The 18,005-nt window shown below is 29.2% G+C and overlaps 1 protein-coding gene across 1 annotated transcript in view; it reads right to left on the bottom strand.

The window, feature by feature from the left end:
- Nucleotides 1–18,005, bottom strand: part of LOC107449771 (E3 ubiquitin-protein ligase AMFR) — a 166,399-nt gene that overhangs the window by 34,878 nt on the left and 113,516 nt on the right. The window contains exons 7-8 of the mRNA XM_043041501.2: nucleotides 10,684–10,817; nucleotides 1,749–1,859 (exon numbers count right to left, since the gene is read on the bottom strand). Coding sequence (XP_042897435.1) covers nucleotides 1,749–1,859; nucleotides 10,684–10,817 — 245 coding nt within the window. The remainder of the gene's footprint in view (nucleotides 1–1,748; nucleotides 1,860–10,683; nucleotides 10,818–18,005) is intronic.

Consider the following 18,005-nt stretch of genomic DNA (forward strand, 5'->3'; position numbering starts at 1 on the left):
TCTATATATTTTTATATTAAAANAAAAAAAAAAAAAAAAAAAAAAAAAAAAAAAAAAAAAAAAAAAAAAAAAAAAAAAAAAAAAAAAAAAAAAAAAAAAAAAAAAAAAAACGAATGAAGAAAGTATAAATGACTAGGTAGGTACTCAAAAATATTCGAGACACAGTTCAAATACAGAATTAAATAGATAATAGTACAAGTGTACACCACATGTCAAGACTTGCTAAGTGCCGCCAGTGCGCCCGCTCGCATTTAAATACCCTGCATAATGACTTAAATAGATTTGAAGATATTCTGACGATGGAAATACCACCATGGATCATAACCCCATTTGATGAAACGGAAGAGGCGAATGTGGTATTACAAGAGGAGCTACTTGAGCTCAGCATCAACGAGGAACTGAAGGTGAAATTTAAAAAAAAGGCTATCAAACATTTTGGCTGCAGGCAGAAATCCCCGAAAAATATCCTGGGCTGTGGGAAATTGCGAGAAAATTTATGACAGCGTTTCCCTCGTCATATCTTGTCGAAAGAAGTTTTAGTGCCGTTACCAACCTGTTAACAAAAAAAGGGAGCTGATTGAACATCACAGAATGGGGAGATTTGAGATTACTTCTTACAAAACTGAAGCCAAATATTGATAATTTGCTGTCAATTCATCAACAGGGTTCCCACTCTTTAAACAAAGCAAAAATTAAGGACTTTTAAGGACTCTTTTTTGACAAAATTAAGGACTTTTTCGAAAAATTAAGCACCTTAAAAATAGTATGATTATTTTTCATCGAATATACCACCAGTGACAGTTATTTACTTTTCTTAAAAAAATCATGTAATAAAAAAAAATAAGAAGAAACAATTTTATTATAATGTAAGTACTGATATAACTGTATTAATTAACAGAGTTCAGTAAAGTAGGACCAGGTAATTTCTGCAAACCGGGGTTGGTTTTTTTTAAAAAAAAGTATCTTCAGATTGTTAAATGTTAACATCTATGAAGCAAAACCGTATTCCATTTTCAATGATTTCACTGAAATTGAATCGTAAAATTAAGTGCAGAAATTAAAATTTGCATTTTTTTCACACATTTAAAAAAAAAAGAGTAAATAATTGAATTTCGGAACATATTGAAAAAATATAAACAAGTTTTTATATTTCGCTGTTAGGCACGCATAACATATTCAGTTGTGGGCCAATAATGTCAAATATTAAGTAATGCCAAAAAGTTAGTCTCTCTAAAATGCATGGTCTCATTCTAGGTGATAAAAGAATGACTTTTTTAAAAATATTTTTGTAACACGGAAAAAATTATTCCTATCAAGAAATAGTGATGCAGAAAAATTAAGGACTTTTAAGAACCTTGTACCAAAATTAAGTACTTTTAAGGGCCCTTATTTTCCAAAATAAAAACTAAGCAGTTTTTAAGGACTTTTAAGGACCGTGGGAACCCTGTATCATGACGTTCCATATATTGGGATGTAAAAGTATTAATGGATTTATATATTTTATATTAACTTGTAAATAACTGTATATTAAATGTTGTGATGTCTCCAATTTACTTCGTTTTTATTTATCCAAAATCGCACATAGTAGGAAGATAGAAAACCTTCCCTTACAAGTCTACTGGAAAATCTAGTACAGTTGACAGCTATGTATGCAGAATTAGATTTTATTTATTCCAGATTCAAATTGTTTCGATAAAAGGAAGAAAAAACCAGTGATTAATACTATTGGGAGGAAAAAGAGTTCTTACTTATGAAAGAGATGTCCGCAGGGAAGTTTTCTTGCCAGATCCAAATGATCCCAGCATATGGCGCAGGCGTCATTATTTCTATCTATTTCCTCGGCAGTAGCCATGGGATAGCTAAAAGAACAACATTATTTTAGGAAAAGAAAACCATAGGAATTGTCCAGTAATCAACTATGGAGAATATTGAAAACTTAATTGTTAGATTTTGCATAGGACAATTATTTTAATGGGGTTTTGCAAAGTGTAAATCAGTATTGTTAAGATTGACATTTTGCAAAATCATCTTGAAACAAAAAGTTTATTAAACATAATTTTCCAGTAGATTATTTCAGCTTAATTGTCACAAATGTTTAAGATTTCAACTACTTATAACTTATTTCAAAACTTCCTCGTGTTTAAAGGCCTAAATCTAAGCCAAATGTAAAAAACCAAAGATTTAGGTAAGTCAGAAATAAAACAAAAAAAAATTTTCTACTTAAGTTTTACAAAAACATTAAGAATCCCAATTAAATCTTTATTTAAAAAGCAAAACCAATTGGATTCATTTATATTTTTAATATTTCCTAAATTTCTTAATAATTGACCCTATTATAAAAAAAAGTATTTTTTTTACAAAGTATATTTTTGTATTTCAGCCTTACAAACCATTTAACATTCTGTCAATCGACAAACTTAAAAGTTTCGCTTAACTGACGTTACTTGTCAAAGTTCACTGTTTGTTTTCATTGGTATCTTTTATTTACACCTCTCTTGCTAGTTGCACAGTGATTTGCCAGGGGCCAGAACTGTCAGCTCAAGTGTCTAGTAAGAGCATATGCCCTAAATGTCAAGAAAGAAATATGTATATGCAGGGTATCTGACATTTTAGATTCTCAAATTCATGACTTTCCATGACAAATTCCAAGAATTTTTCATTACTTAGATACTTTCTTTACCAAGAATTTTTCATTCTTAACATACTTTTCCTGTTCAGCAGAAAGGAAATTTTGAAATTGATAAAATAATAAATAATGACAAAAATTCTGAAATTACAAAAGTACAGATAATCCGCTCTAGAAATGATGTTTTTTCTTTCATTTTTTAAAAGAACACAATTTTTATAGAACACGATAAAAACATTTTATTATTTTAATAAAATAAGACTGAGTGGGGATTTTGCTACAAATTCAGAAATTTGGGGGGGGGGGGNGGGGGGGGGATTTCACTTTAAAAATTAGATTTTTTGGAGACCTAAATCCATGACTTTCCATATTTTTTTAAAAAAAAAGTAGCTAAAATCATGACAAATTTCGTTCAATATCGAAATTCATGACTTTTCGGGTGCATAGATACCCTGTACATGTTTTTATTTTCGAAAAAGAGTAAAATAAGTGCATATTCTACCATAAAGGCATCCTTTAAATACAAATCCAATACTTATTAACTCCTGAAATTAGAAAGATAATATAAAAAGGAAAACTTATGCACAGCAAATCTACAAAGATGCTTCTGCAATGACTTCAATCAGTAGACAGCCTTTCTCGCACACAGCTCTCAACATGGATAAGAAAAAATCCAGTAGATTTTACGAAATAATATAAATTTCATAATTGTCGCATAATGTACTAAATATTTTACACATTTTAGGTATTTTTTTAGTCCTCAAAATAGAAAAATTGCGATATTTTCCCGTTATGATTAACATTAAACCTACTTGAAATGTTATGTATTATGTTTACTCTTAATTTTGAATATTAAAAGGCATTTAATTCATCAAAGATAGAGGATTTAATTTAATTAATTTAATAAGAGAGTTCCGAATCAAAATAAACTGAACATTTTATAACAAAAAAAAAGTTTTGAACTGATTTTGATAAATGAGGTTCGCTTCATTATGTATTAGTAATAATTATTTAAATATTCAAACAATAATCTGTACAAAACATTCTATCTCAATAGGGATTTTTTTTAGAAAATTTACTTAATTTTAGGGAATTTTCTAAAGTGTACAAAAACCAGAAGAATTTTAATTAAACCAGTAGACCGGCAGAAGCAGGCAAAATCCAGCTATGCTCGTGGTTAAGGGAAACCGTATCTTCTTTTTGGAATACTTGTCACCCTCTGGTAATGGCGATTAGTAATAAAGTTTGCACTCTGCATAAGTTTTCATGGTTCATGTTTATACAATTGTAAAATACTGTGTGGTGCTCAGATTGCTTTCATTAGTCCATTCATTGAGAATTCCTCACTTGTGCTGGAAGCTTTTCATTGGCTGGAAAGAAGATCTCAATACAACTCTCGTTGCTTAGAAAGAATACTCTATGTGAAATTTTAAAAAATCATTTTTAAAATTAAGCACAAAACATGAACCATTCTTAAACAAGTCCAACTAAATCAGTATTCACTTGTTCAGCAGGGTTTTGTGGTCTAACAATTACGGAAAGAAAAAAACTTTAACGAGTTTTTCCACATGCAACACAAAATTCAGTTTTTTTTTTTAATACAGACATCATCTGAGAAACTTTGTCATTCATTTAGATGTATCATTCTCTTATACATCATACTTTAAGAGTATCACAAGCATTTAAAATAAGAAGTGTGCAGAGGAGTTATCGACAATGTCAACCTTCATCTATCTAAAGGAACCTCGAGATAGAATAGAGTTAACACGTCTTATATACAATTGAATTGGACAAGATTATTGTAGTGGTAGTTACACTACATTACTCCCCCACTGGAATTTTATCTGGGATATAATTCGACAAATAGATATCACTAGTTGATTCATTGCCATTTTGCGAAAGACCGGGAGAACTGTATAAAGTTCAGGGGATTTTTATCACGGGTTGTGAGAGCTGTATTAAGTTCACGGTTGTGAATGTGGTCGCTCTTGTGTTGCAATTAGCTGTTAGAGTGTGTACAAGCTCCAGTGGTATGTGTGATCGAGACTGAGAAGCAACAATGCGAGGAGGTGGATAATGTTGCAGTCACAAGTAGCAAGTCAATTGTTCAATGGGAACAGGGTTGCCACAAAAAAAATTAACAAAATAGTTGCTATTAGTAGCCTACAGCATGAAAATAGATGTCGAAAACTAGGAAAATAATTGCCTAAATAAGAACAAAAATTCATTAAAAATATGACTAAAATTTTATTAAATGACTTAATTGTCACATAACATGATCCATTTAGTCAAGTTGATAGCAAATAACGTTATAGATTATATATAAACGTAAGTGTTTTAGCTCTAAATCATTATATCAAAAAATATTTTTTCAATAATAAAAAAAAAAACATACCTTTTCTAAAAAATTTTCCCTTTTATCAACAATTTAACAAGTATATATACATATTAAATTAATTATTGATAAAAGGGAACATTTTTTAGAAAAGGTATGTTTTTTTTTAATGAAAAAGTATTTTTTTGATATGGAGCTAGAACACTATATATATATAGTGTTCTAGCTCTGAGATATATATATATGAGAACACTATATATATATACATATATGTACATATATATATACATACATACACACATATATATATATATACATATACACATATATATATACATATATATATATAGTAAAAATCTTAATATATTAAAATTTAGATTTTTTAAAATCATGCAGAATTTCGTAGCAATAGCTATTGAAAAGGCGATAGAGGAACGTAATAGGCTAACAATGGAATATATGTGCAAATTGAACACATTAAAAAGTGATGACTCAACTTTGCAATTCAAAATTATTAAAAAATTTTTTATTTTTTAAAAAAATTCAGTGTGTTACAAAGCTTTGGAGTTCACAATCTATTTATGCTAAAAAACATAACTAGGAGTACAGAAAAGTCTCCCAATATTCTCCTTTATCTGGAAATAGTTGCTTTTTTAGCACTATTAGTACAACTAAGGCAACTTTTTTCAGGCAAAAAAAGTTGCCTTAGTCGCCTTATGCCAAAAATAGTTGAATTTTAGTCACCTGTGGCAACCCTGTGGGGACCATAGATCAAAGGCGTGTTCAAATCAAAGGTAGGTCTGAAGAGTTAACACATCTTATACACTAGTGAATTGGAATAGATTATTGTAGGGGTAGTTACACTATAGTAGAACATGTTCCAGTAAGAGTCTCCCCAAAGAGACACTAATGTCAGATTTTTTGAACAATTACTACAGTTAGTTAGTTTTCACAAAATAAAAATATTTTCTAAATATCCTTTGATAAGAACATGTGAAATTCAGGAACTTACCACACATATGTTAGCAGCCTCTAAAAAATGCTCAGTAATGTTATGTCTATGATAAAATTTATACAAAGTTTTTCGTAAAAACTATTAGAGACACATCCCTGAACTTAATTTTAAATGAAAGATAATTGCACAATCGTCGAATTATTAATTTTTCTTGTAATAATTATCAAGTTACTATAAAAAAAATAATTTTTAAGTGAAATATAGTTATTTCCTTTTTGCAGGAAGACTATGAAATGTTTAAAAATGTCAGACTCATGACACTCTTAACAGTAACTTTTAGAAAACATTTAACACCAGCGGATGATTGCTAAGAACAAAACACATTTTTGAGAAATAATTCAAGAAATGGTGAAACAAATCAAGTGAAATTTTATATGAATAAATTAAATATGACTACTGATACAAATCAGATGATTTTGAAACTTATTTAAATCACTTAGTAACTGAAAATAAAGAAGCTATAATGTATTATAGCTTCTATAATTTCGGTTACTTTTATTTCACTGTGCCATATTAACTTTAAAACTTCTAGAAATATACCCACTCATTATGAAAACATTAACATTTTCCATGAAAATACACGCAAAATATGTAAAAAATAAAATTGTAATACAAATTTATTAGTTTTCTTTTTTATAAGTATGACAAGTTATTTATTTAACCTTTAAACATCAAGTATATTATATGAAAGATGTAATTTTATGGAGTTATATCGTGTATTGGCACAGCTAAATGTCATTTTCCTTGAAAAGTGATTAGTCAAAATTTTTTGGACACATAACTGTCTTGTCTACAGTAATAACTCCCACAATGTCTGCTGCTATGGAAACAAGAATAGCGTATTTCAGGGAGGGTAGCTTCTCTAGGGCTTAACACAACACACTGAAGAGAAAGATCTCTCACCAACCCCGAGCCCTAAACAGTGACCTACTTGAAATAGTAGGACCTTATTCTAGGGAAGTTCTTCTTACTTTATACACAAACCTCCTGTAGAGCTCCAGTATAAATAAAGTTACCTTCTGCAATACTGTTAATTACTACAATAGTCCATGCTGTCTTGCCAGTTTAAACATTAAAGTGTTGTTTCAATGCCTGTATCTGCTACATTTTAGATTTTTAAATTAATGACTAATTCCAAGAATTTTTCATGACTTAACAAAGTTACTATTTTTTCAGACAACAAGAAATTCAAAAACGCAGTATAATAACATACATTGAAATGATAGGTATAACCAGAACTGTTATACTTTGCAACTTCATATTTAAAGATTTAAAAAAACAGATTAAAGAAAGAGTTAAAGCAATAAAATAGCTGGAAAAAATACAAAAGCAAATAATTTTTTTTTCTGCAGAATTATATTCTGAAGGTGCTTTTTTTGTTCATCCGAAAGGAAAGAAATACTCCTGATTTTTCTATTCTCATTGCAGAATAAAAACTGGCTTGCTTCAGCTAGATTTTGAAATTGATAAAATAAAAATAATAACAAAAATTCTGAAATCACAGAAATTTAAAAGATAATTCGATCTAGAAATGATGTTTTTTCTTTCATTTTTTGAAAGAACACCATAACTTTTAAAGAACATGATAAAAACATTTTATATTTTAATAAAATATGACTGTGAGTTGGGATTTTATTACAAATTCAGATATTCGGAACACCATGAAATGGGGGGTATTTTTAGATTCCATTTTAAAAATTAGATTTTTCAGCATCCTAAATCCATGATTTTCTTTAAAAAAAATAGTTAAAACCATGACATTTCATGATAAATTTTATTCAATACCTAAATTCATGACTTTTCAGGTGCCCGGATACCCTGCCTGTATTTTAATGCATTGTAGTAGGTACTCTTTTATCATGCAATTTATTTTAAAAAAAAACTGAAGGGAAACTTTTTTTAAAAACTTAAACTAGTTGGAGGAACCATATTCTCAACTGTAAAAGCAATTCTGATTAACAAGTTGACAAAAAATTACAACAGCCAATTTTGGATTTCAAAATTTCACACATACCTGGGGACTTTTAAATTTTTTAAACAAAGTGTACTTATTGTAGCAGATCAGGGTTCCCATTCAATTTTCGGAAAAAAATTCAAGGACTTTTCAATGACAGTCAAGGACCCACTCAGTATTACAGTTAATATACTAAAGTACATGTCAACCAGATTTTATAATTACGTCGAAGCGGAAATTGTATCTTTTCAAAGCACAATACCTTTTTAACAAAATAATAATTTAATTTTGCAGCTACTAATGCAAATTGTTGATAGTTATATTGCTGCTTCAAATCACTTTGAAAAATTCCAATAAATTGACTGAAACAACTCCAAATGACATTAGCGAACATTTAAAAACTAGCATCAGTGAAACTGTTCATGAAAAATTTTATGAAGTAAATTAGAATGAATGAAAAATATTACATTAAACAAGCATAGTAAATAATTGATAAAGTTTATGTAATTGCACTTTTATTAAAATATAAACACTTTTTCTTTTAGTGTGTTAATTCTAAATTTTAGGTCACAGGAAATGAATATAACATATCAAAATGATATTAAAGTTATATGAACATGCATAATTTCCACTATGCATAATTTTTAAAAATCACATTTATACAAATCTAGATATACTATATGTAAATCAAAATTATAAGAAAGGTGAAGTAAGTCTCGAAGATTGCGTAAATCATGTATCACAATTTGCGATTTGTAAATTGAAATCGAATTGCGGTGTATGTTTCTTAAATCCGAACAATATGAATAGCAAATGCTACAAAACGCAGGAACTAACAAGATGTAAATCAGGATGTGAGATAGATCACTTTAATGTGAATTCCGTTGCACGATTAGCTAATTTTCATGTGAATATCGATCATTACGAGGGAAATTGTAATTTGTGACTCGAAAGTTGCTTAATTTAAAACAACTATGTGTGATTCATAAATCCTTTTGAATTGCAAGCATTAATTCTTAAATCCTTCTAATACCATGTAAACTACTTGAATGAGAATTGTGATGCATAATTCTGAAATTACTTAAATACACATCACGTTACATGATTCAGAAATAACTTTAATTGAAATCATGTGTGTTTGATAAATCATTTTAATGTGAATCGTGATGAGAGATTCATAAAATTATTTAATACGAATCCTGATGAGTAATTAGAAAATTACTTTAAAGCAACAATTGATATATGATTCATTAATCACTTTCATTTGAATCCCAATTCGTAGAACATTTAATATGAATTCTGATCCATAAATCAAGAATCAGTTTAATGTGAATCAAGGTGTTTATTCACATAATTTAGGAGTGCACAACCTTTTTGAGTGAAGGGCCACATGCACAGCAGATTGACCAATGAAGGGCCGCATGACTAAGTATTTCGACAGGCATATTGACAGCAATTGTGGGTAGTAATTGTTATATAAGCATCATTGTTCTAGGCACTAAATTCCTTTTGTTAGTTAACCTTGTAATATCTTTCCATAAAATTATATACTCTTAAATGTTCAAAATTAGAAACTGCAAAACTGATTACTACTTAAGAAGAAAAAACAGAAACAGAAAATCAGAATCAATTTATCAGATAAAATTTGGATAAATTGAAATAATGAAAAATTTGGGGAAATTTCATTTTTTTTTATCATATTACTTAGTACAAAAATCCATTTAAGCATAAATTTTAACATTAAAAAATTTGTTCATAGAGTTAAATTTAAAAGAAATAAATAAATATTCTAGTTATTAAAATAAATGCAAGTTAAATACTTTGATTTAAAGAAAGTTTATAGGGCTAAAAATGATTAAACTTAAAACAAAACTCCTTCAGCGGAAAATAAGATTTAGCATTTAGTAGGGAATATATTTTAACTATAAAATGGTTACTTTAAATTAATTATAAGAGGCAGGGGCTGAGAGATGAAAGAAAAGGAAAGAAAGAAAACATGAATTTTGAAGAAACTATTTTCCTTAATAATAGAAAACTATTAGGATACTTGCTTACAACTTTTAAGACGAATATTTTTTAACATGATACTTACTATTTACAATTAATACACATATATATTAACAATTAATAAAGTTTACATTACTTTTCTAAACAATTNTTATAAAAACATGCGGAAATGTGTAGCAATAACTGCCGAATAAAGGATTAAAAGTCATTTAGATTTTCCATGAAGTTTGCAGAAATAAAACGTTTCAAAAATCGCAATTTCAGTAACTACGTGAAAATGGGTAGCAATAACTACCGAAAAGTCATTGGATTTACGATGAAATCGGCACAGACGAAAAGTGTTAACTAAAATTCGTATAATATAATAATGGCGTTTAAGAAATTTTTAAAACTATACACAAACTCGTAGCGTTAACCATCGAAAAAGTACATTGATTGAAATTGGGTGCGTCAAAAACTTAAATGCGTAAATTTCAAATATCCGATTTTTTTTTTCAAAAATAATAAGAAAAAAAAACTACTTTTTTTCGATTTTGTTCATATTGAAGCCGCGGGCCGCACATTGAAGGTTGGCGGGCCGCAGGTTGTGCACCCCTAACATAATTCATGAAATCTAGAACTAAATTTTATTTATCAGCAGTAAAAACTAAATGTAAAAATCTGATTTTATACAATAACAAACATATACATTTATGTGTATAATACATAAAAAAAAGAAGAAAATTACAGATGTTTTAAAAGCTTACTTGCATTCCATATGTCGTACAATTTTCAGATAGTTTTTATATTTCTTCATTCGATGTCTGATTTCATAGAACAAGCAACGTAGCTGCATAGCAATGACGAGCGTCGCCATAGACAAAAAGATGTTGGCCCACAACTGTAATAAGAAACATTTAATGAGCTTTTAAAACATTACTAATAAAGTTTCCATTCATTCTATTAGTTTATAATGCTTTAATTTTAAGTAGTAGATTCCCTTTCTTTTTAAATCTAATTCAATAAAAGGTGAAGAAAAAAAATGAAAATTTAATTTTGGGTTTACTTTAATTGAGGTGCTGCCAATGAACTTATTGAGTTCAAAGTTCATACACTTAACTGTTGGTCCAATTTAGTAAGAACAGTGTGAAAAAATAATATTTAAGAAAAATGAAACAAATTGGATTATTTTTAATTTAATACAGTCGTCTCCACTTAATTGCATATCCGAGAATCGAATAACCCCCCTAATACGAATAAAATTTAACGGAACCAAATCATCAATTGAATTTAATTGAATGTAAGGTTTAATGGCACAAGGTCCTGAAACCTGAAAGGACATGCTGCGCCAGAACCAAATCATCATACTATGAAAGAAATGTTACATTTCCACGTTTATGTGGTTGTTTCTGGTCCTCGCTTAGTTGCATAAAGAACAGGTACTGAAAAGAAAGAAAAAATTATTTTTAAGAAATGTTTCAACAGTTGAATTTCCATTTTTCAGTTAAGAAGTGGGTGTACAAATTAGTTCGGTCTGTTTTTTTTTGTGTGATCAAAAATGCATTTATTTCAGAACAAAATGAATTAACAAATTAATCAAAGTATTGTCCATCGCCGGCTACTACTTTTCTCCACCTCTCAGGCAATTTTCGAATTCCATCTCGAAAAAATGTCTCGTCTTTTGAGGCGATCCAAGTTAGGAGTCAATTTTCGATTTCTGCAAAAGAAGTGCACTGGCGACCTGCCAAATCGTGCTGCATCCGCCGGAACAACCAGTAATCAGAAAGAGAAAAGTCCAACAAATACAGCGGGTGCGGTAAAATATACCACTTGAGCGTTTCCAAATTATTTTTTACAACTTTTGCAACATCAGGTCGACCGTCATTATGCAGAAAAATAACTTTGTCATGTCTTTGCTCGTATTCCTGCCGTTTTTCTAGCAATGCATGGCTCAAACTAATCAATTGTAGCCTATACTGATCGCCCATAATGGAATCACCAAGTTGTAGCAGCTCATAGTATACAAAACTATTCACCATTCTTTATTCACCAGTCGTGAAACGTCGAAACCATTCCCTACATAATTTTATCAGTTGGAGTACATTCACCATAAACTTCTACAAGAATTCGAGATGCACTTTTCTTCCACTTAAAGCAGAAACATAAAACCTCACGCAAACAGGGCCTGATTATCGCCTAGAGGCATGGGCCTAACAATATCTCGGAGCCTCAAAATTTAGTTAAAAGTCCTCAATATTATTGTTTCTTTTAAATACTGAAAGAAAGTTTTTCTAAAAAAAATGCATTTTTGTTATTTCAAATTTTCCTTATATCATGATAAGGGGTCTGTCGAGACATTTTGTGAAAGTTCCGTTTTTGTAAAATCGTGAAAAAATTACTCGTAATTTGTGAATATAAAATAAACGTTAAGTCACATTCTTTCAACCAAGGTCCGCTTTTGCAGAAACACTTTTTCAAGCAGTTTTTAAATTGTAAAGACATACAAGATTATGCTCAACACTAAGATTATAATTTTAAAAAAATTAAATTTTAAAAAATAAACAGCAATTGCAGTTACTAAACTAGCGATGCAACATATAAATATTTCGTATTTAGCCTATACTGCCGAAAGCAGAATATTCATTTCGGACGAATAAAGGAAGAAGCTTCTGCGGAAGACAAAATTTAGTTCGTTCACATCTCTGTCTTTCTTCCCCCCACCCCTTCCTGGGAAGGGTTTATTCTATTAACAAAACAATAATGAAGATAAACAAATTTGTGAAGGGTCCGTTAACAGACCCAAATTTCTTTTAAACAGATCACTGATATTATATATAATTATGTAACTGTATATACATATCATAATTGATTTAAATAATATAATATATATTGGGAGAAGGATATTAATTCTAACTATAAAGAAGCTTACAGAATAATAGTGCAAAAAAAAAAAATGCATTTCATAGAGTACTATAAATTTTAATTTAATATTCTAATAAAAGTAAATTTATAATGTTTATACAAAAACCAAATGAAAAGAAATTTTTTGCTTTCAGAAGTTTCTGCACACCATAGGTTGTGCACCCCTACTTTACAGAGTTCTTAGAATTAGTCCTCCTCAAAGATAAAGAGCTTTTGCATTACGTTTAAATTACATCAACAGTAATGTTAACCTTATTTTTCTCTAAATAGCGATACTGTGCATGCTCACAAATAAGGTATTGTATACCACAAATAGAGCAGAAACCTTCTTCTCGCGCAAGCATTTTAAAAATAAGGCTAAAAAAAACAAAGTTGGTGTATAACCCACAGAGAAGTCTTAGATTCGGATTCTTTTGAAGATCCGAAGCTTTAGAAGAATGTACTACAGAAGAATAAAGTCGAAAAGAAATTTTCATTGGGGAATGTTCGAGAACTTATGGTGGTAAATTAGAACTATTTGAGAAAATAAAAATTTAACTTCTTACATATTTTTAATTTTATTGAAAATATGAATGTAAATCTTAAATGAAGCCTATTCTAACTGCAATATACATGCATACTATATAGTTTGTCTAAAGTAAGAACTCCCCCAGCCTGTGGCGGTGACTATGGTAGCGAGGAATAACTATTTAAAGTAGGAGAGCGAGATACTTGTGGTAAGGACACGTTTTGTCTCGGGTCGGCGAGAGAAAGGAAACCTTTTTCTATTGTGCTAAGCCCTAGAGTGAAGAGAAGCTACCCTCCCTGAAATGCGCTATTCTTGTTTTCATGGCAGCAGACACCTTTGTGGCGAGGGTTCTAATACATACACAAACTATACATACTCCAAGCCAAGTGTCAGGTGGCTGTATTTACTTTTGCATTAGCAATAATGGAACAGCAGCAGAATCATTTTCGAGCAGAAAAAATGCATTTTGGAACAAATAAATTACGTTTTTGGAGCAGATCGGAGCAAGAACTCTTTCGATTTAGAGAAACAGTGATTGTAAAATGAGATTTTTGGCCATATTTAAGCATATAACTTAACCTTATATATCATATGTAGCAGAAAAATTGCATTATTGAATAAGAAAGAAGCCACTGAAACACTACAATGAATTACTTTTTATAATTCATTTCCCGGAAACATATCTTATTTAAATAAATATGCATTTTAAATAAGAGAAATATGCCAATATTTGAAACTCAATGAAATTCATATTTTAAACTTATTTACCACCACCAATAATAAAAACATACCATCATCAATAATACATATGAAATCATTAATGCAGGGTTAGTTTTAAAAGGATATTGCAGGGAGCACATCTTTGTCTTTTTTGATCATTTCCACACTGTTTGATAAATTATGATACCTCTACAATACATACATTACAATACATTATGATACCTATTACAATACATAAATTTTGAATTTCAGTAGTCACTTTATCAGGGGTGATTGTGAGCCCAAGTCAAAATTCCGGAAAATTTCTTGAGTTTAAAAAAACAAAAACTTTAAAAGAAAAAAAAAGAAGTTTAAATTGAAAAATCAGAAAAAAATTTAAACAAGGTTTTTTTCCTTTTCCTCAATATTTCTTAGTTTACTTAAAATATATTTAAAATTTTACACACACATATACCATTTACACATACCCATGATGATCTGGAGAAGTAATTAAAATTTACAAATAAGTCTTTCTTTCTTGAGTTTATGATTATAACAACTATTTACTGATAAAATCTTGAATATTAATCTTGAATATAAGCTTATAAAGTATCAGGCTCTCCCTTACAAACAAATAAAATAAACTGTGTTTTTAAGTTCCACCTTTGAAAATTTGATTTCAGGAAACTTCTGTGATCAGTGATATTTTGAAACGTCTGGACCTTTGATCTCCGGGAACTTCCGGATCACTGTTAGCAAAAATTCCAGAAATCTGGATATTTTCTGGAGCACAATTAATAAAGCAGGCACAGCCCTGCTTTATTACATGTTGAATTCATGACCATTTCATCATAAACCCCTCTTCATTTTCCAATCATTTTTTACACGAGTTTTCAATTTTTTTTATTTTTACCTACATACAACACACCGTTATTAAGACACTCGAACTTTGCATTTAAGTAATGATTTGTTCAAAAATCACTTTTTGACAAGGCCGATTCCATAATAAATTTACGTTCTGTAATCTTTTCTCTTTTTTTTTTGGTCACTTAAATTTGTATTTCTGATTGGGAAATTTTAAACACTATTTTATTACAACACAATAGATGAAATTAATAGGTATTATTTTTGCACATGCTCTATTTACGCCTATGTTATAGTAAATCCTTGTAATTTTTAGATTTCTTGACAACCTTTCACACGGCTTTTCAAATTTCAATATTTTTAATTTAATGATAAATTATGGAAACAGATTCTGCTATACTTTTGGAAACTACGGGTTTAAGGACCCAGGGTTTGCATTCCTTTGAAATGCCTGCATCAAATAATATAGAAAAAAGATAGAAGAAATGTTTATGAGAAAAAAATTTTTTTGTTCAAAAGTATATAAAGTTTGGATATAATTTTGCTTTACATTTATTGGTTCCTTATTTTTTATCCCAGTGTTTGTGAATTATGCGTCACAAGAGACAAGTCATAAGTTATTGCTCAACAAGATTTGGCATATTATAATAAGGCTTAAGCAGAATCACTGGATAAGTGAATTATTTCAGTAATAACTTCTTGACACACTATTTGATGGAATAAAAAAACACACCTAACTAAACATGTTAATAGAGATTCAGTAGGAAAATTGTTTGCTGCTTTGGAACAAAACTGATTTCTGCATACAATTTTGGCACCAAATTGGGCCAAAGTCGTGTTCTTTTGCTGCTGAGTACTGAAAGATGCTTTGTTGGATGCACATATTAACTGTTGATCATTTCATAAAAATTACCCACCAGTGCCAATAAAGTTGCAAGTAAGCAAAAACTTACAATTGAAGAAACAAAACTTTAAACTGCATCAAATGACTGTAAAGATTAAGAATTTTTTTATTATTTTTTTTATTTAAAATAATAAATAAAATATGCACATAGTCCAACTGTTGCTTTTTGGAATTTTGGGTTGCTTTTGGGTTGAGAAAGCATTAAATCTTCCTTTAAATTTTGTATTTTATTCTTATCTTATAAGATAACCACATTATATAGAGCAGATCTGAAACACCAAATCCGTTACACATTTATTTTCTCTAATTTGAAATAAAATATCCATTATACACTAACATTTGAACTAACTTTGAAACGAACTTTTGATCTGTATACTTTCAATCAGCAATTTTTAGGCACAAACAAACCCATGGACACCATCTTACAATGTAAGAAATATTAATTGCAATATATTTAATGTTATTTATTTTCAAAATTAGAATTATTTTGTGGAATAATATGCCATGACAAGTAATTAGTGGTTTCAATAGAAGAATTTTTGGCATACTAACGACAGACTAACAAACAAACTAAAAACAGAATATAATAGAATGTTTAGTCTTCTTTTTGAAAGATATTTCCATTGTTCCAGAAAGAAAAATATTGCTAAACAATGCACTATATGCGTTGTCCAATAGGACAATTTCATTTCAAAGTTAAAACCATGGTTATAAAAATCGATTTTAATCTAATATTGCCTCTGTGCTTTGAAATAAAACCAAAGTGAACAATGAATTTCTAATGTATTGATTTGTTTTCAAAATGCACATTTTAGAATAGTGAAATGCTATAAGAAATTATTATTTTAATTAAAATATGCTAATATATATTCTCGAATAAAGCCTGGATTAAAATTGATTTCATTTTGGCTTTAGACACACCTTTCTGACTAGTAATGAATGACTATTGAATAAGTTTCTAAGTTTATCTACATTAGCCCTGTGCAGTAGGGATAGCGCAGAAAAAAACAACTTTTTTTCTAAAAAAAATATTATGGAAAAACTAAACAACTCTGTCATTTCAGAAACTAACCAGAATGTATGTATTAATTCATATTATTGTTAAAAAACATTTTAAAAGTTACAAATTATATTAAAAATTTTTTTTCTTCACAAGTTTATAAGAAATACCCATACTAGTCCCACTTTCCCCTACCTCAGTGTTTCCCAAAGTGTGATACGCGTACCCCCAGGGGTACGGGAACAGTTTATCGGGGGTACGCGTTCTTATGCGAATATCTTACAACAAAAGAACATTTCAAAATTTTTTTATTTAAAAACAAAGTTCTCCATGAAAATTTACAATTAAGTATTTTCCTATTGGCTATTTTTTGCTGTGTTAACAGTTAATAATCCGTGGTGTCAAAAGCCAGTTGTAATTTTTAACTTTTGTGCAATTTTTTTATAGTAAAAAATACAATAGTTTTTTTTATTAGTGGTACACAGGGTTACGAAAAATTTAGAAAGGGTACACAAAAGTCATAAGTTTGGGAAACACTGCCCTACCTTGTTGACTAATGATACTTCATGACTTTTTTATAATAATTTTATTTGTTTAATTTTCAATTTAATGTTTCCATTGCACATAAGTAATTTTAAGCGCTTGTCTTACATACTTTAAAATCAATATAACAATGCTAACTAAAAATGTCTGAAAAATTGCAGAGTTAAAAAATATTACAAGAGTAACACCTTTCACAATGAGTTGAATCAGCTCCAAATATTCATTTTCAATTTTGATATCTCATTTTTATGTCAAAAGATAACCATATATGCAGACAGAGCTACAGTTTCATCAAAGTCTTAATTTAAGATTAAAACCCTTTTTTTTTTGATGTTATAAACCCTTTGAAATACGGCGACTGACTTAAATTCCTTCATACCTGGCATTCGGTATATCAGATAATAATCAAGATCAAAATATTTTTGCCTTATTTGGTGGTTGTCTAGATTCATATTAGTTGCGTTACATCTTTATTTCCTCAATAGACAATATCAATGAAACTCTTATGTAAATTGTATTTATCAATTTTCAAATTCATCTCATCCAGTTTTAAAAAGTTCTAAAGATAATTTTTTTTTTTGTTTAGTTAGTATAAAATAATATTTAGCCCAATTAACCAATCCATTAAAAATTGATTTTAGTGCATTTT

Source organism: Parasteatoda tepidariorum, chromosome 10 (genome assembly GCF_043381705.1).
Source record: "Parasteatoda tepidariorum isolate YZ-2023 chromosome 10, CAS_Ptep_4.0, whole genome shotgun sequence".
Classification (NCBI taxonomy): Eukaryota; Metazoa; Arthropoda; class Arachnida; order Araneae; family Theridiidae; genus Parasteatoda; species Parasteatoda tepidariorum.